The sequence below is a fragment of the Haemaphysalis longicornis genome, unplaced genomic scaffold (genome assembly GCF_048455015.1).
Source record: "Haemaphysalis longicornis isolate Haplotype H1 unplaced genomic scaffold, Haemaphysalis longicornis Haplotype H1 scaffold_7, whole genome shotgun sequence".
In the NCBI taxonomy this organism is placed as follows: domain Eukaryota; kingdom Metazoa; phylum Arthropoda; class Arachnida; order Ixodida; family Ixodidae; genus Haemaphysalis; species Haemaphysalis longicornis.
In genome coordinates this window covers 87,746,339-87,766,136 of record NW_027526422.1, presented here as the reverse complement: position 1 = coordinate 87,766,136, position 19,798 = coordinate 87,746,339, and the positions used below count along the sequence as shown (strand labels likewise).

The 19,798-nt window shown below is 45.1% G+C and overlaps 1 protein-coding gene across 1 annotated transcript; it reads left to right on the top strand.

Annotated features, from left to right (window-relative positions):
* Positions 1-8,680: 8,680 nt before the first annotated feature.
* LOC144146047 (monocarboxylate transporter 13-like) lies at positions 8,681-18,274 on the top strand. The gene is made up of 5 exons (XM_077677975.1): positions 8,681-8,894; positions 11,417-11,673; positions 12,344-12,487; positions 12,863-13,708; positions 16,543-18,274. The coding sequence occupies exons 2-5, from the start codon at positions 11,418-11,420 to the stop codon at positions 16,791-16,793; spliced, it is 1,497 nt and encodes a 498-aa protein (XP_077534101.1). The 5' UTR covers positions 8,681-8,894; position 11,417; the 3' UTR covers positions 16,794-18,274.
* Positions 18,275-19,798: the final 1,524 nt, after the last annotated feature.

Here is a 19,798-nt window from a genome sequence, read left to right as displayed (position 1 = left end):
TGCCCCGTAGGTCTTTTTTGGAGCGGATGTATTGAGAGAACTATAAAGGTGCAATCGACGTAACCCAATAGGTTTCCTACATAGTCCGATTAGAAGGCCTCCGTGGACAGCATAGATTTTAGGGGCGAATCCCCGTAGGGGCTGGGGCTTTTGGCGTCTCCTGTCGTCGTCGTAGTAGTCGTCTCATGTAGTCATGGTACTAAAACACCGGGAAACTTGTTTACGCCTCGCGCTAGAATGTAACGCGTACTAAAAGAAAAAACAGGGACACTCGTTCACGCCTCCCACTGGAACGCTTTGTAACGCGTATTGAAAAAACACTGTGACACTCGTTTACCCCTAGCGCTGCAACGCTTCGTGGTTCAAAAACACGAGACTTTTACACAAAAGCTGCATACCTCTACCCCACAAAGGTTTCATCTCCGTTTACAAAAACGCGAAGACATCTAGAATACACTTGCACACTGCATGCTTCGCCCCTCCCCAAGTTTTACCCTAGTGGAGATGGCCTGGAATTTTTTTTTAAGCCGCGCGCTACAATCTCGCACTGCGCTCTGCGGTTTTCCATGCTCAGGGGTCGGGAGGATTGTTAATGCTTCGCTGAGGGTTGTGCGGCCCCAAACGTGGAGCCGGCTAGCCCCACAAATCGCAGCCGCTCGGAATTCCTCCCGCGCATTTCAGAATTTCGGTGGGGGTTGCAGATCCGGTGCTCGTTTTGGCTCTTCCTGTACCCGCTTCTAGAATGCGGAGCGTAGGTTATGTACAGGAAATGTATGCAACGCATTCACGTACGCGCAGCTGCGGACGGCACCCATATATAGCTGTGTGCCTAGGAGAGGGGTGGGTTTTCGTACGTACCCTCGGTACTCTTAGTCCCACCTGCTACATGAAAACGCTAAATAAGAAGGAAGAACCAGGTCGATGGTGAAAGTTGATGAATAAATCTTGATTGATCGAACTTTTGAGCAGACACGAGGGCGCGCGGCCGATGGAGGCACCCCAATATCAGGGTGCCCTAGACTCGGCTGGTGGTTCAGGCTATCGTCACCAGCAATCCCGCAGGATTCCAAGAACTGGGGTTGTCAGATAGACCACTTACTGCTCGTAGGAAGGGCAAAGTTTTGGGTTCGAGGTCTCAGGTGTGCTGATACTCACGTATGTGGTCTTACAATGTGACAGGTATATAGTACAGACATTTGAGGTAGGGACATTGAGTCAGGCACTCCAGGGGTCCTTATTCACCTGCAGGCGTCGAATGGTGGTGAATTCAATGACTAAGGACACTCTCAAAGAGGCTTCCATATAAAAGACGCACACTTTTATTACCATCGTTATGGCCATTCGCATATAAAATAAAGCTAATTTCAGGCGTGTAAGAGGGCTATAAACTTAATTGATTTACGTTTGCTTTCTGATACAGAATACAAGGTTAAGTAGCGAGGTATAGACGGGACAATATAGAAGAGTTTACTCAGAGTTTACACCTAAGTTTACTCAGCCCTAGTCCTGTGTGCTCTGTACTATATTGCCCCGTCTATACTGCGCTACTCAACCATGTTTCACATTTCGAACCAACTAGCCCACATTTATGCGTTGACGGTACAGAATACATCATAACATTCTAACGCAGTTTGATCTGCGTGTCTCGCGAGAGTTGTTCTTTGCAAAATTTCTCGGTCACATGGAAACTCATCCCTGCGAACTGCAAGATTGTCCAGCTGGCTCTGTTTTACCAATAGTGAACGTTTTCTCGTTTAATCGTTCTTTCGGCTACCCGCTTGTCCCCTGCACGCGTTTCAGGAACTGAGGATTACCTTGCACACCACGTACACTGCCCAATCCACGAGCAGCTTCAGATGATTCTTTTCACTTCAAGTGCCCTTTGGGATATTTTAACAGAGTGCCGAAAACTGCCCTCGCCGAGATAGATCGCTTTTGATGGAGTCAATCCGGAGGACATTTCGTGCATGGACGCGGCTGGTGGGACGTGAATCAAAGGGCTTCTCTTCAGCCTCTAGGAGTTATTTCTGTGTTCTAAGTTCTAAAGAAACTTCTAATTTTTGTCTTAAAGAAAGGTCAAGGTGCAGCAGAACTCTACTGCAATTAGAACATGTCTTTTGTTACGTTTAGGCATGTGCATGGTCATTGGCAAAACACGTGTAAAACGGTCGGAAAAACCGAATTGTAGTCAGTGCGTTTTGGACAGGCCTCCAGAGGTGTTATGGTGCTAGGTTGGGTACTAATGTTGGAACCCCTATCGCAACCCCTTCGCTGTAACGTCGTCATGCTTTTAATCCCCTTAAAGATTTACAATTTTCAGCTTCAACCTGCTTCATGCTGTCGAAAAGGGAGCAACTCTTGTACGTAAGAACTTGCGAGTCATACTACCACATGGCGAAACGTCATCGGGAGACCGGTCGCAACAGCGAATTCCCAAAGTTCCATCTGGGAAAGGACGTCAATTATGATAGAGTAACCTGAAAACCTATTTTTTCAACGATTTCTCAGCTCCTCAGCGCAGATAAGGGCGATGTCAACAACAATAATTGAGGCCCTCGTTCTGAGAATCATCTTAATGACTTCCTTCATGCGCGGTTGCACGTGTACAGGGGGCGAAACCGTGGAAATCTGCCATTAGCCCCAGCCTACGCTGGGGAAGCCGGCCGTCAGTGTAATTAGTGAAAAACAGGAAGCCGCAAAAGCACTTCTGTCATATGTGCCACAGCTATGCATCAATTATGAAATACGAAGTACTGTTTTTGCGAAACATGATCACAACGAACAGTTGCGACACTGCTGCTGGAAATTTGAATAGCGTGTGCGGCCGGCTCGCTTCATTTTGCCCCTGACGTGAGACAGAATTCACCATAAAAATCCAAATGCTGCAGCGTAATGAAGATAACAGGAAAATACACTGTCCTGGGGTGGAGAAAAGGCATGATGACCACCGAAGGAAGCTAAACAAAGGTGTGCTCCATCTTATGTCTGACGCCCCAACAATATAACACAATAACCATATAGAAATGAACTTGTAAACGGTATGGCATAGACCACGCATAAGGTACTTTAGACAATGTTAAAGGGACACTGAAGTGAATTCGTCACGCTCCCGTTTTTGCTTGCACTGCGTAGACTGGCTCAAATTAGCACACTTTTCATCGTTTATTCGGTTGACAAATCGGTAATTATTTTACAAAGAGCTAAAGAAGAAAAACTACCATGCGCGGTTTGCGGCGGCCGCACCAACTAAAGCTGTGACGTTAGGAGGAGCGGGCACCGTGATTGGACAATGCCCAAGGTGAGCAACCAAACAAGTTTCGGTTTCGGTTTCGGTTCTGTAAAACACAACCGTTGGCGTTGTTGGATGGGCATTCTCAATAACTCAGTAATCATCGTACCGCGCTTCTGCCATGTTGTCAGCTGTAAAAATGCATAAATATAAGCCTCCTAGGACGGATTGGAATCGTAGCATTCACTAGCCGAAACCTACGCAGTGCATGAACGCCCTCCGCGTACCCGCAGACGCCCAAATGTCATGCGCTTTTCCCCCATATTTGGAGCTTGCCTCCCTCATGCCTGTGTCGTAAAAAGCGTGTTCGCACCAGGCCAAGGGTCTGTTCATTCTGGCCTGTGCCCACTGCCTGCAAGCAGTCGGTGCTTATGGCAACAGCACGCCAACGAGAACTCGCTAGCGCGCCAGTGCCAGCCTGCGCGCATTTTGTGAACTAGTTCGTGGAGCAATGAAAATTGCGGCCCAAAAAAAGGTCAACTCAGAATAGAAAACATCGGCGGAAAACAAAAAAGTTAACTTACAAAAAAAAAAAAAAGCACGTACCCGCGGGGATTCGAACTCGTGACTTGCAAAATACTTGCGGTGGCATATCTAGCAACCCAAACCGCTCGACCACGAAGCAGGCTCGGCTGACGGGGGTAATATAGGGTATATATTGTACAACCAGTTTACACTTTTCTTCAGTTTTGACATTTCAAGCAGCTTAGGTGACTATTTGTTGTATTGCGCTCGTGCAGTAAGCGTCGCCCGAGTTTCCACAATAGCTCACGTCTAGCAATTGCATTTCGTAGACGGAAAAGCGTTCGCAGATGCGTAGTCGTGCTGCTGACCGCTGTGCTTGTTCGCCCAGCGCAAAAAAGTGCTTCCCGCACCCTAGTTTTACGCTGTACGGTAAAAATATCAGTTGATTTTATTTCCTTAGTACCTATATTGACTTCGCTGACTCTTCTGCCGCCTTCAAGAGGCCTTATAACCTACTGGCATACCAGTCAGCGAAGCGTCGCATGTGCGCTTGTGTGAAGCGACCTTGACTTGGAGCTAGATACAGTGTACAAACTAACCAAGTAAAGAAAGGCAAATTCTACCATTCACAAACGTGTCCTGGCTTCGTTTCAACTGAGCGAACGAATTGCGACGACCCGTCGGCGGCCGGCGAACGAAACGCTGGGCCGACTGACTCTGTCTGAAGGCCGGGGAGCCGTGCAGTAGCGCAGCCATGGAGGAAATGAGCGCAGCCAATTGCCAGCTTATCCCCTTCTGACGTCACACGAAAACGCCGCAGAAAATGGGCGAGCGTAAAGAGAGGAGGACAGCATTTTCGAATTAATTTTTCTACTAAATAAAATCGCGTAAACGCGCCCAGGGTGGTCGAAACATGGCCTGGGGACTTCGGACTACAATTTGCGCAAGTAATCCCGCAATGTTTACATATCACTTCAGTGTCCCTTTAAATAGGGTGCTCCAGTACACACCCGAGAGCAGGCTGACGTTTCTCTGCTAGGTAATGCTGTTAGACAGTAGAGGTCAACTCAAAAGTGTACATAATTCACAATTCATTGATTGTAGGGTTCAACGCGCCTACGCAACGCAGGCGATGAGATGCGCCGTAGTGGAGGGCTCCGGAATAATTTTGACCACCTGCGTATCTTTAACGTTCGCCGAAATCTCGTACACACGGGCGTCGTTGCTTTTCGCCTCTATCAGAAAAGCGGCCGCCGTGGCCGGAAATCGAACCCGCGACCTCGTGCTCAGCAGCGCAACGCCTGAGCCACTGAGCCACCTCGGTGGGTACATAACTCACAATTCAAGAAATCAGTCGAGCAGTATGGTTTAGAATTATACATGGCATGGAGGAAGGGTAAACTTTCAACTAGTGTGATCCTAACCGCGGGGGGGGGGGGGGGGGGGGGGGGCGGGGTAGAACAGATGTGCTTTGCTGTGTTTACGTCTACGGAACGGAACATGGTTGCTCGCTCCACAAGACCGCAATACCACTGTGCAGTGCGTTCTATGAAGTGCGCCACCGGATGGAAGCCTTCCCGGGCTCGCAAACACAAATGCGGACAAGGCGACCAAACTCCCGACTACACCTGCATGGCAAAATGCTCCGATGCACTGGCGCTCACGTAACGGGCTCTAAAAACTTCAAATCAGCTTCGTCTTTCAGTACGTTATTCGCCGGACGGTGCAGCAGCAGGGGCTGTCGATGCGGGACCGGACCCCAAGCCAAAGAATAAAGGAGCGGTCGGAGACTCCCAGGAGGTGGAGCCGGAGTAGGAGGAGCAGCAGGAGGATCCCATCCGCCACCACTACACCACGTGGTGGCTAAAAGCGCAGACGAGAGCCTTGGTTAAGGTTGAGATTCAAGAACAGGCGTCAGCCAGGCGCAACCTCAATCAAATGGACTGAACAGGCAGCTCTTCCATTGCGGTTAACAACGGGTTTCCCCTATGGTACAGTTGAGTGGAAAAGAATTCGAAAAGTTCGACTGACTGGAGTCATTTCTAGCAAAGAAAATGATCAGACATCGAAACAAACGAACAGACCGAAAGCCTAGTGGACTGTGTAAAGCCCTGTTATATAAAAGAAAGACTAAATGCAGCAGCCAGGGAAAGGAAACCAATGAAGGCGAAAGGTACCCAAGCGGAACATCCTGCCAGAGCCGCCGATAGAGCAAAACCTACCGTCGCCAGCGACAGAAAATGAATCAGTGTGGTTAACCCCACACAGGACATGAACAATAATAAAGTGCAGCTCGGGAAACAGGAATCACAACTGGTAGCGGAGATAAGTTCGACGGTTTAGATGATAGATAAGCTCAAATCCACCGTCAATCAGCTTCTACTGGCGCGGAAAATAAGGAACTAGATGCCAAATGCCAATAAGGGATGGGAAGGCGGTCACGCAACTAGTAGCCTCAACCTCAATCAAAATCGGGCGCCACAGTAAAAAGGAGACCGAGAACCCAAACATTATCCAGCACAATCGATGTAGCTTCAGAGACAAGACAGGCGAGGTACAAAAGCATGGGCACTCACTCGACAGCCAGCCATTATAGTTGTACACATAACAAACCCAGGCTCCCAGGCTACGCATATAGACCATGCCGATATGACGGGGAGGGGGACCGCGGTCGTAGTTCGGAACGACATAGCGGCAACACAAATCTAACCACACAATTGGCGTACCAGCACACCTAGATTTATATACAGTATATAGGTGCACGAAGTGCAGACAATGCTTTTCTACTCACAATACCAGCCAAGAAGGACGTTAAACTGGCGCGAACAATTCAGGAAGCCACTCACAACACCGGTTATAGGCCTCTGCTCGTTCTAGAATTCAACGAAGCGCACATGACGCGGGGAATAAATTCTGCTGGAAAAGAGGGGGGGATTACAAACCTCAAGGATCAACACAATTTGGCTTCGCTCCATGAACCAGACGCTCCCACATGAATGGGTATTAGTAGCGTCAGGTATGTCGCTCCTGGCAAGGAACCTGAAAGCTACGCAGTAGGAGACTTATGTCAACTTGGGATCTGACGACGACGTTCTGAAGATCACAGTCAGCGATTCAGCGTTCAGAAAAAAGACGGAAACAGCGCAAATAACGAGCAGGGAGAAATTTAGGAAGGAACTGGAAGAGATGACGACGGTGAGGAGCCCTACGAATCCTGTAAAGGAGAGTAACTTACCTTGGTGGCAAAATGCGCAGCTGAATAAACAATCGCCCAGACTTTGGCTCACCTATGGGATGCAATCAGGTTGCGACGCAGCTGTTCCAAAAGCTGAAAACAGCAGCGGCGAAACATAAACCTGCGCAAGAAAATAGCTCTTCAGGAAGAGTTGGATCAGCCACCTTAGGCGACGACCTGCAGGGAAAAGCGTAGGCTTAGCCATTAATGCACGCCAATCCTACGTTGCCCTTCCCCCCAAGCTCCAGCCCCAATTTTTATCGAGAGATAGAGTATGTTGCTGTTCAGCCCCACCCCGGCGGATAACGTCCGGCTTGTCATTAGGGGCTAGGCGACGAAAGCAGCACACAAACATTTACGCCCAGTGTGAAAGACGCGCTGAAAGCCCCTCGAACATAATTTATATTATCTTTCTCTCTCGATGTCGCATTTGGTAGGTTTCCAAGGGTGACCGTGGAACTGTGTCCATGCATGAATTCTTGTAGCAGCTCCCAGGAAGTATGCAACAATTTGATGCCGGCGACGTTCTGTCCTAAGGAATGAGCCGAAACTCTTTTAGGTACTTCATTCCTGCAAAGTAAGCGCATGCGACCGATATTCGGCCGGCTCCGATGCCATAGTTTAAAGTAATATTTAACGCAGCCGTTTAGGTGAAGCCTAATAACAGGCACTGGAATGCTGTGCGTTTTTGAAGAAGCACGAAATCAATTTTGGCATCATAATGAAAGTAAAACTTAAACTTACTGTTAGGAACCGAGCGCCGCTAACTGTGATTATTTTCGCGTTTTTGAAGGACGTGCTAAAAAATCGCTTCCGTCGCTGAAGCGGACCAAGACAAATGAATTTCGTCAGGCTTAAGTGGAAGGCACATCCTTGTTGCCTTTTTGATATTTACCTTTTTCCCGCACATCATGGGAGGCGATGATTGGTTTTTCAGCACTGTGGGTATCAAGAAGAAAAGACACTTCAGTTGAGTTGCGGGGAAAAGCAGAGGTGAAACATTCAAGTAAACCTTTTCTTGAGACATACGAGCGCGAATGTCTACTGAAAGTACTACCAGGCCAACTCAATTAGCACTGACATTCTTGTTTAAAGTTCAAATCGCCACTGGAAATATGTAACATGCATACCATGTGCTGTTTTACTGCGACATCGGTAAATCTTTAATTGTGTCCGTGCTTACGCGCAGGCGTCTTTTGAAATCATTCTTGTGCATATGCGTGAACGGGCATGCGTGCTTATATACGTCTGCCTGAGAATTATTCGCTAAAGTAGCCGCGTGTCTTAAATAAGTTTTAATTAATCCCGCCTCCCAATTGCATACAGTTTATAGAGGCACGTGTCTAAGCATCTCAAGATAGCGCTGGTATTGTTATCAAGGGCGTGAATGCGTGCACGCACGTGCGGAACCCTCGTGGCAACCGGTTTGGGACCTGAGCAGACCAGTGAGCTCCGCACGGAAGCACTGCGTCTTTTCTCCTTGTGTTTTATTTTATTGGAGCCGTAAAACAATTAGCCAGCACGTGCTTCTTTCCATCTCTTCTCCTCCGTCTTTTCCACAGTGAGCGATCTTCTCAACCTAGAGCCCAACAGCCTTCATCCTTATCTCCTTCCCTTTTCTCTTCAATTTGCGGGCGACAAGCGGCGTCTGAGGCCCTAGCTAAGAAATAACAAAACTCTCCCGAAGACAGCAGAATACGGTGCACTATAAAAGGAAAAAAACGAAGCGTTTTTCAGAAGCTGTGAATGTCCCAGCAACTCAGACTAGGGCCCTGCGGACGGCTCCACGGCAGCGAAAGTGCTCCTTGCCCGAGTGTCGCATTTTGAAGTTCCGACGACGACTTCGTGAACGACAGTGCTACGAATAACTTCAGCTTTTTCAGAAAAAGCTCTTCATTTATCCAGGTAGGTGGTATCTGCGCCCATTACTAACGGTTGATTGGGAAGAAGGGTTGTATTGAATTGTTTCGGGTCTCTTTCATTTGTGGAGTTTGTTGTGATCGGCAAATGGAAGGGAAGGGTGAAGTAAAGCAGGATTATTGGGATATTGTTAAGAAATTGCCGGAAAGTCTAACGAATTCACATACAGCTTCGGAACCTGCTGTGTGGTCACGGAGTGCCCTGTCTAAACTTTAAATCAGTTCATGATTTCAGAGCATATTTTTCAACGTTTGGCAGTCAACATACTGTTTTGGCCATGTTAGCAGTAGCTTTGATTTAAAGCTACATCTTCCTCAGTATAATACTTTTTTAGCTCACAGTCATTTGTTTTCAGGTTATACAAGCCTCGAAATTCCGGGGTTAAGATAGGACGCTAAGTTGAAGGTTGCCGACTGCAGAGATTTTAGTACTATTTTGACTAGCAATTGAAAGATATCGCACTGTTTTATAAATCCAGATGTACCTAAATAGCTTTAAAACGAACAATGTACCCCAAAAATACAGGAACACCGTAATAACCAGACCTTCAAATTCGCATGTTCTGGATAAGCAATTTGGAGAAGTCAAAATTGGCAGGTAATTTTTAGTGGCCGCTGAACCATCGCGATGATACTTTTGTTTCGGCAACGAATTAGAACTCAGCTTGATACATTTAGGCTATCCTAAAACAGAGAAACTGAGCCCATTAGCGTTTTTATTAGTGTGGCGGCCACAAATGTTTCAAGAGGAACTAAGTTCCACTCGATATTTTAGGGTCTTTTCACTGCGGGACTGCGTGGACGAAAGAACGTTTACCAGAAAGGGGAAGACCTGCGTGTCCTGACAATATTCCCCCATTATTCCTACTTTGTTCTAGAATTACACTTACAATGTAAACGCGGATGACGAGTATGTGCATAACAGCATAATATATGGTTAACTTAAAAGGGCCGCGATTAAGCCGTTTGAATTTCTACATAAATAAATGTACAAATGTACAGATTACGATATAAAAAACAATAATAATATATACATTTCAAACTGAAGGCGGCTAATATTTTGAGAAGGGAAAGTGACATGCAGCAACATTTTTTAAGCCGCGCGAGGTTGCACTACTCAGATATGCACGATAAATAGAGCTTACTGAAAAGTCCTTGAACCCTTTTTTCGACTATTTATGAATCTTCAATGCTTTCATAACTAAGTCAACAAGCACATCGAGTAGTTAGAAGAGGGTGTCACAAAGTACCTCGGTTGAAAACTACTGCTCTATGCCCCCCAGATAACTTCGAAACGTGCTCAAAAGATTCTTCTCTCTTTCTGGGGTCTTGGTGCCCTTCGAGCGTTCGTATTGCAACATTGCAGAAATGTAGCGGCTATTGGCTGCTTCATTTTTGTTGCAGTAATAACCGTATTCGATAGCCACTTTCGAGAACCACATATAAAGTAAAGCGGAAGCGGGAGGTGAATAGTTCTGCCGCGACGAGCAAATCACGCCCTGTGCCACTCCGTGCTCTTGATAACAATATAATTGGCAATACTTCCAGACGCGAAGGACGAGTGAAAGCGTTTACCTCAAGTGTTGCAGAGTCCCTTTAATTATTGCACAAGAGTAAGAATAGTTCCGGTGAACCCCATTTATATTTTAAGGAAGATAAAATTGTCGTTTGCGTGCAATCAACGTGCTTGCATACGGAGAAAAATTTTAAACATTTTCCAAATTTCCAGGAGTATTATTATATTTTGTGCAATTTTTGAGCGTCTTTATAAAGTAGGATACCGTGTGACTTTTACTTTGTAAGATGAACTGCAAAAGCTTTCAAGCTGCTGTTTTCTTCACAAGAATTTCTTTAGCTCTGTTCCTAGTACATTATTTCTATTTATGATAATGCGTTCTCGCTGGTTGCGAGCGCTGTCGAGTAATTTTGTAGTTTCTTTTTTTTTATCTCTGCGTTATCTATTATGGTTTTAACGACGCTACCTCAGAGCCTCTAGCTTCAGCTTCCAGACAAGGATGCAATACGGAAGAAGCTTATCTTGGTGGCGCCGAAGGACATTAGGCACCACAATAAAAGCACGTGGAGTAAAAATTTCTCCAAGCATAGCCTGTGCAGATACGGTCCTTCCGGTTTCAACAATATGATGTCCGCATACAGTGCTATCTAACTCTGAATAGTAATCTCGAGACTTCTTTGACCAAGGCACATTGTGTGTAAATTATCGCGACGCTATTGACGTATTCTTTCCCTTTAGCTGAGGTTGGTTATGGCGGTACCACCATAGGACGCATAAAAAAGGCGGAGAGGTAAGTTCTGGAAGCGAATGGAGGTGTCCATACAAACCTTACTTTTTGCAGTGCTCTCCAGTACCTGAGCCGCATGTTTGATTTAAATCGCACATCAGTTGAATAACCACCGTTAGTTGGAAACAATGCAACGTGGTAAAGTAAGCGATGCTACGTACCTCTTGCCAATATAACGAGACAATTTTCCACCATTTTTGTGCAGGATGGCGCCAAAGAAGGGTAACCCAGCGCAAGACACAAATGTGGTCAAGCCTGTGGAACCAACCAGAGCAAACCATGAGCCTGCCATGGACACCTGTTGGTACATGGCGGTACTATGCGGTCTCGTCACCTTCATGACGTCGGCTACAATCCGCTCGTCAGGTTTTCTCTACATCGGCATCATGGAAGAGTTTAATGCTGAACGCGGCCAAGCTTCATGGCCAATTTGCCTCTTCGGTTCGATCAGTAACTTCGCTGGTGAGTTAAGCGTCGTTTGCACTAATCAGTGATAAAATAGGCATATTGTGCATCTTCAGAAATTTCGTACCTCCGTGAATAAACATTTGTTATGCGTCTCTCATATGAGCCCGCATTCGTCGCAGTGCGCATTACATAAAGCTTTGAGAGGTACACCAACTCTTTGACTGGTGGCAAAGAGTTGTCACGGTCGTGGCGAGAATATGTAATTGCTAATGAAACTGCACTATTCGCATTTGTCTGCCAATAAAAAAATTATGTTAGTTGCTGTGTGTCTGTGCCAAGAAGAATCTAGATAGTCAAGCCCTTGTGCAGAAAAACCCTCTTCTCATGTGATATCTTCGCAAGGTTATATTCTCAAAAAGTATTTGAAGTCGTGATGGAATTCATTGTATGATACCAGTGACTGACTTTTTTCCGTGCGCTGACATATTCTCGGCATAGCTAATAACGGCTATTGCATACACATGTACGGCGTACTGCCTCAGTTGAAGGGGAAGAAGGTTCCAACCGCGCACGCAGAAATGAATGCTCGTGCTTTGATGTGATTGTGAAAAAATGGAGTCGCTTCGCAAATCTCTTGAAATTTCTCACTTTTCCACAAGAAAGACAAGCCTGAGGTAGTACGAGATGCTAATGAGTCCTACAACTGCGTTATTCTTCGTCGCAGGAATAGCAGCTGGTCCACTGTGCCAGAAATTCGGCCCCGTGCCCGTAATGTACGCCGGCAGTGTCGTCATGTGGATGGGGCTCATCACGTCCAGCTTTGCGCCCACTATTACATGGATGACGGTAACCTTGGGAGTCTTGTTCGGTAAGTGGATTACCAAAATCTATTGCTATGCGGTAGCAGGCGATCCGTGTGAAAAATTCAGCCAAAAATAATTGGCGCAGCGAAAGTGCCTGCCATGCTTTAACGCTATTGCTTATAGGCTGCTATTCGCTACTAAAAAGAAGTTTTGTCGGTTATAAAATCTCACTTTTCAAAAATTTGACTTCGCGAATTACAATAAAAATCACAGCTTTTTCGACGAAACAACAGCTTGATGTGCTACGATCATCCATTTATTCCTAAACGACCAAAATATTTGAACAATTATTTGTGTATACTATTGCTTGAATTTTTCTAACAAAACATTTCGCATAAATTTATTAATCGTATTTTTCATCCCATCCCTACCTTTCGCAGGCTTCGGCTCAGGAATAGTCTTCATGATGTTATTTGTCTTCATCAACCAGTATTTCGAGAAGTACAAGGGCTTAGCCACAGGAATTATGTACACTGGTTCGACAAGCTCGGCGTTCGTGTTCCCACGACTACTGCTCTTCCTCAAGGAAACATACAACTTCCGCGCGAGCATCATGATCTTTGGCGCAATCGTCATGCACGTGACAGCCATCAGTCTCGTGCTAAAAGAACCCGTCTGGGTACGTCGCAGGAAGCACTTTGAAAAAATTGCCGCCAAGAAGGCGAAAATCCCGATATTCACCATCGAGAGTGGAGACGCAAAAATCATCGCCGAGAAGCCGCTGAACCAGAAGGAGGCCCACGACCCACGCAGCCTGCGTTACGGCATGACCGTCTTGAAGTGCCCTATGTTTTACGTTGTCCTCGTCACCTACATCATCTACAACTACAACTTCGACGTATTCATGACCACCGTGCCTGACTTCGCCATTGACCGAGGCACTTCCGTCGTCGACGCCGTGGGGTTGGTTCCTCTCTTCTCCATCACCGACACTGTGGGACGGCTGGGACTTCCTGTGCTTGCAGACCGTGGGTACCTGAGGCGAAGCACGCTCGTGATGTTTAACTACCTGTTGATGGGGGCGTGCTTGTTTGCCCTGCCCTGGGCCACATCGTATGCTTCCATCTTGTTGGTGTGCTTGTGCGAGGCAACGTTCGTCGGCTGCGGCATGACCATGTACCCCGCCCTAATGGCCGAGTACATCGGACTGGACAGGCTTCCGATCAGCTATGGCATTGTTGGCACCATCGCCGGTCCGCTCTTCCTCCTCAAGCCCTTCTTAATAGGTGAGCTAAGAATTAAGAAGGTTGTTTTAAATGGCACTTCAAATGACGTGAAATCCTGCTACTCTCTCGCAACAGGGAATGCAGTTTACAGTACCTTCACTCTAGTATATTTAACGTGCCTAATGACGCTGCTAACGTATTTTAGGCGTGAAGACTTCAAGGTTTCTCACTTGAAAAAATTATGCGTTTAAATAAATGATGACGATGACAAAACAAGTAATACTGATTAAGGTGGTAATAATAACAAATAGCCTAACAAAGTGTCTCGCAAATGTCCAAAAATTCACTTGTACTTCTAAAGTGTGTCTCCTGTTTGATGTACGGTGCGCACTGTGGTTTTAATAGCATGAACCATCCCCAGCCAATTAAGCGCTTGTAACATCACAACGAAACTGTTTTTCCAAGCAAACGCAACTTCTTCGCCAGAAATAACCTCAGCTTCTAAATAACATAATAACATAACAAACTGTCCCCGAAAAACCGGATTGAAAGCCACGATCTGGTTTGAATCACGAGCATCCAACTCGCCCTACAAATATTTCTTCAGAAAGGCGCGCGATTGTGTAGATGTTTGGCATAATTTTAAAATTGCTTTGCGTTGGCGTAATATGTTACCTCGTTCAGTCCGATACCCAACGACAGCTCTGAAACTTATGCTCACCACGCATGCTATGATACCGACTGCTTTTTATCATAAGCGCCACACCAAAATTCTTTTGTGTCTGATGCTGCTGCTAGAATAATAATCAAGTCTACTCTGAAACGCTTTGAGGTTACCGATTGAGTAGTATTTTAGGGACATATAAAGGAGGCTCTAACCCCATTCGAGGCTACAATTTATAAATTGATGTCTTTTAAATGTTTTCTTACAATTCACTGCCTTGGTTGCAGAATGCGGTGCTCCTAAAAATGATCTTTGTTCCGCTTCATACCACGCTGTTCTTCTGTAGCTTACGTGTGTTATTTCTTGTTTAGTGGTGTACGAGTAAAAAAGATACGTTCGGAAGCGTCTATTTTACAGACTTACTAAAAAAACCTGATAAATCGTGCTTTTGTATTTTGTCAAGTGTGACGAGGTAAAGAATTTATTTATTTAACATTGATATCTTTGTAGAAGATCTTTGCAGAGTGGGACAAAAAATATGTGCAGAAGTCACCTTCGAGGCAAAACACGCACAGACACTCACATATAATATATAATGAAAAACTAAAAAGACGCATCGTGTGTGCAGACGCGACTAGAAAGCAGGTACTGATTTTTCGGTTGCCGCTGTGTTAGAGAGGTTGTTCCAATTAACAATGATTCTTGGAAAGCAAGAGTACTTGAAGCAGTTGTTGCGTGGATTGAGGGGTGTCATTGATACAGCGTGTCGGTGTCTTGTATTGTAACCGGTTGAAAAGTTAAAGACGTTGGAGGTGTCAATACTATAGTGCCCCGTACCGATCTGATAGAAAAATGCCAGGCGAAGAGTCGATTCCTTTCGCATATTGTCGGCTAGTTGCTCTTTTGAAGAAGTGCAGCGATGGATGTGCGCCCGTAAGAATATTGTATTTCAACCTGACCGACTTCCTGTGAATGTTTGCTAGTTTTCCTTAATATCGGTTTGAGTGTAAGGATTCCAAACTACTGCGTACTCTAACATGAGAACATACTTACGTTGCAAGCTAGGAAGTGTGCAGAGGGGGTCCAAAACATTGGAGCACGTCTTTTAGAAGGAGAGGTTTCGAAAAGAATTTGCCCAGACGGTATCAATATGCGTAGTCTAATTAAGAAAGAAGTCCGCAAGCTTATGTTGGTTAACTTCTGTCAGTTCATTGAAACGCATGTTCATGTAAACACAATTCAGGGCATGTTTACATTTTTTTCAGAAGTTCTTAGTTAGGCAGGTAACATTTTGACCATGAACATAAGAAAAACTACCAATGTAGATCGCGTACACGGTGACCTTCCCGATGCTGTTTATTCTAAGTCATACCCAATATTTCAGATAATTCAACCACAAAATGTTTTGAGCCAATTTGTGATACCAGTAGACCTCTGGAACCTGAAATTTCGATTAAACTTCATGGATTCTTGTCAATGATCTTCATGGAACACCATAAGCTTTTTAGGGGTAGGCGCTTTCTCTATATAGATGAACCAGCTATACAATACTGAACTACCTCATGAGGCGGTCAAGCTGTATCTCCCAGGTTTTACTGAAAGAATAAGGGATTGGTGGTGTTCAATCTATTATATTTTTATTTTCTTACGAGTCTCCATAAAGACTAATTAGTCATGCATCACATCAATTGAAAAGAATAAGCAGTATTAAGCTCATAAGCAATAACCTCATGGTGCGTCAAAACGCGATAATTGAATTTTAGTTTTATAGATATATCAGTAGCGGAAACTAAACAAATTTGGAAACAGTGCTTGTAAAAAATGTATTATATTAGCCTTGATGATTATGGCATCTTTGCAAAGCTCCGTCTAGTGCTAGCTAAAAGCTACGGAACCTTATTCTTCATGTCGAAACAACCGCAAGAAAATAAACATCCTGCCATTCGTACATCGACTCACCGATTATCGCAGACTTAAGGCCAGTCGTCCTTGATGTTTTTAAAAGCACACGCGCTACTCTGTCTACGTTTTTATGCCTAGTGTCACACTTTCCCAAATATCTCGTTTTTATGTTATTTGCTTACAGAAACACATTGATAACCAGCGCTACTGTGTCTACTTTTTTCTGCCTAGTGTTACACTTTCCCAAATATCTCGTTTTTATTTTGTTTGCTTACAGAAAGACATTGACAACTGAAATTAAACTTGTGTTCTAATTGCCCTTTTTCAGGCTATTTCCGGGACACCATAGGGTCATACGACAGCATGTACAGGGTCCTGGCCTCAGCGCTCATTGTTCTTGGCTTCATTTGGATGGTAGTGGTGTGCACGGAGAGAAAGAAGAACAGAACCTGGAAAATTGACCACGAAGAAGGCGGAACAACTCTCGCTGCCGGTGCCTACTGCTGCCGCTCGACGGAGAATTCAACGTCCCTCCCGTGTACAAAAAGAGCACCCAGGCGAACCTTCGCGTCCACGTGACCACGACGTACTTTTAGTCATCTCAATACTCAACAACACTGTAACTTTCACGTGCACTGCCAAACTGCTCCAAAGACAAGTGCACCACCTACCTCTGTTTGCACAGTAGCAATGCGGGAAGGTACTTCGGTATTGGACGTACGTCCGGAAAAAAACGTACAGCCTGCCTATACAAATTGTGTTAAATGAGAGCTACGTGAGTCAGAGGAGCTTCATTTGTAAATAAAACATTTTAATATAAAAGAAAAGCTCAGTCTTTTATTGAGAGCGGTTCTCTGAGGAGCACAGTGAAATATTGTGAGTCCAGTGTAATTGGCTAGGAAAACTGCGTCCCACAAACTCAACAAGCTGGACCGGGTGCCTGGTGTGAAAATTTGTTTGAGGACATGCACATTTTTTTAACACAAATGTCGCTTACCCTGTAGGCGACTGCTATTAAAAAATAGCAGTCCTTGCTGTTTGTAATGCAAGGCTACTTTTAATAAAAGCGAGTATCACCTGTTACTTGACTCTGTTAGAGAAAAATGCCCCGCTCAGATAAACCAAGCAGCGCGACTGGAAGCTATCGTCAAACAGCATGGTCGGAAGTTGCGGGCAACTTTCTGCCTGTCGGGCGAACAAAAAACAATGTTCTTCGGAGGGGGGATCTAAGGAAAGGGTTTTAAACCTTCATATTTTGACACGACTGCCTAAATCATTACGAAAATCTGTAAGGAAATCGACAAGAAAATACCATCTCTTCAGTGGACTTGCGCAAACCAGTGAAGCCGACTTTAAACAGGCTCGTTGTACATCTTGGTGTCCATAACGGCGGCTAGCACAGATTCCTTGTTGAAGGAAAACCTTGCGAAGAGAAAAATTGAGTTCTTGCATGTTTCGCGGCACCCTTCATTCAGTAACGCTAACTTCAGTGACCTCGAAACTCACCGACACGTGGGACGCTGAACTCAGCATTATACATCAGCGAAAGAGATCGGTCACATAGCTCAAGTAGAGGCTTTGTTTGCGCGTGATTTTTTTTCAGCAGTCATGCTATCTCAAATGCTGAGTGTATTGCCAAAGGCTGTGAACAATTGCATTTGGAACCTCGTTTCCGAATTATGGCTATTTGTTTAAATTTTGTTTTAATCAGTTAAATGATTCTTATATAATATACAAATAAATTGCGAATAAAATTACATAACACCTGCATTATGACTCCTCAGGATCCATCCATTATTTTGTTTGTGTTACCACTTCATTTAATTGGTTGGATTTTACACATACCAATGTCCCTTTACGTTTGGTTTCGCAGTTTTGAAGGCAGCCGTCTAAATCTATATAGTATTTGGTTCAAAGAGCCGTGTAAATTCAAATTTTGTTCAGTTTTAATCACTATCTACTTTCGCTATACTTTTCAATCGTGCTAAAGATCACCGCAAATTATTGTGTGATAACACTGAAAGCCCATAAATTCATTGAGTCGTGTTAGCGCACCGTTGATGCAAAAGCCTTCTTCACGCAAGCTCATCAAAACAAAAAATAAATAGGAAAATACAATGCAATAAAGATGTGTCTCTGTATCGAGCAAGCTTTTTGAATATTGTCGTAATTTTACAACTCTACAGGAATAAGAAATTGCCAGACTTTGCATCCAATCGACCTGCATATCCAGCCAAGAACTTGACTACCTTCAAAAATCGCCAGATTTCTATTTTGTCTCTGATTTGTGCATTAAAAGTCCACCGTCTACAAATGATATAAGCCAAAACGCGATCTAAGTAAGCCCGATCTGACCAAATTCATATTTCCCCGCAGGTGCCTATACGGCTCATTGCTTTTATGAACTCGAGAAAACGAAAAAGATTAAGTGCCAATGCCGAATTAACGATGCATTTTGAGAAACATACACATTTAAAAATGAAGGGAGCTCACACTAACACGTAAAACTTGAAGGTAGCGAGGCCGTACGCAACCTTAACGACCATCACGGCGGTTTATGTCCACGATTGCAGCTAATTTGCTTCTTCGCGGCCGCGAGGACCTATACCCCGTCATCGTTGCTATTAGTGTGAGCTTCTTTCATTTTTTGTTAAGTTATAATCCTTGGACATCAACTTGAAGGGATTATCACTTCCTTATCACCTTGAAAGAGTTACTTGCGGCAGCTGGAACGCTGGAATCTCTCGTTCGGAGCAAGTGTTGCCACGCTTACGGTGAACGTTGGAGTTTTCCTTTTGAGTTTTTTGGGCAATCTTGGACAATCTACCTAAGTGGTCCTGCTTGGCTTGACAAACGTGCGCTGGGAACGCTGGGCCACCGCCGCGAGGCACACACACACGAGGACTCGGCATTTTCTTGTTTTTTTTTAAACTGCCGGGCGGTTACCGAAATATTGGCCAATATCCCTAAGTTAGTATGCTTGGCTTGACAAACGCGCAAAATGGACGCTGGACGGTCGTCGCGAGGCACGCATACAGGAGCGCTACGCATTTTCATGGCTTTGTTAACTGTCGGGAGGTCGCTGCGAGGCCCGCTCTCACGTGCGGGAGCTTAGCAGTTTCTTGGTATACTTAACTGCCGAAACGAAAACGTACGATTTGCTAACTGTTAGAAAAGGAGGAATTTCGAATATGTTTTATAGAACGCCACGAAGATTATTGCGCTCGTCAGAAAAAAATACGAGGCATCTAGTTTTGTTTTACGTGGCTCTACGAGATAACCTCAACAGTCCTGCGGCCGCAGACAATTAAATGCCGGCCAGGGTGCTTTTCGCAATATTGAAGGGAAACGATGCCGTTATCCATGAAACTTTGTCTGGAATTGTGTCGAATAAAAAAAGAATCTCAAGACCACGCTGCGCGACAAGTTAGACGAAGCCCTGTTTACGTGTCTCAAGGATATGAGAGCCAAGAACGCTCCTCTCAGCGAAGAAATAAAAAAAAATTCCCTCGCACTTCCCCGAGGGGGAGAGTGTGTAAGTGCGAATGCACGGTTGTTGATTGCGCGATTACGGTGGATATCGT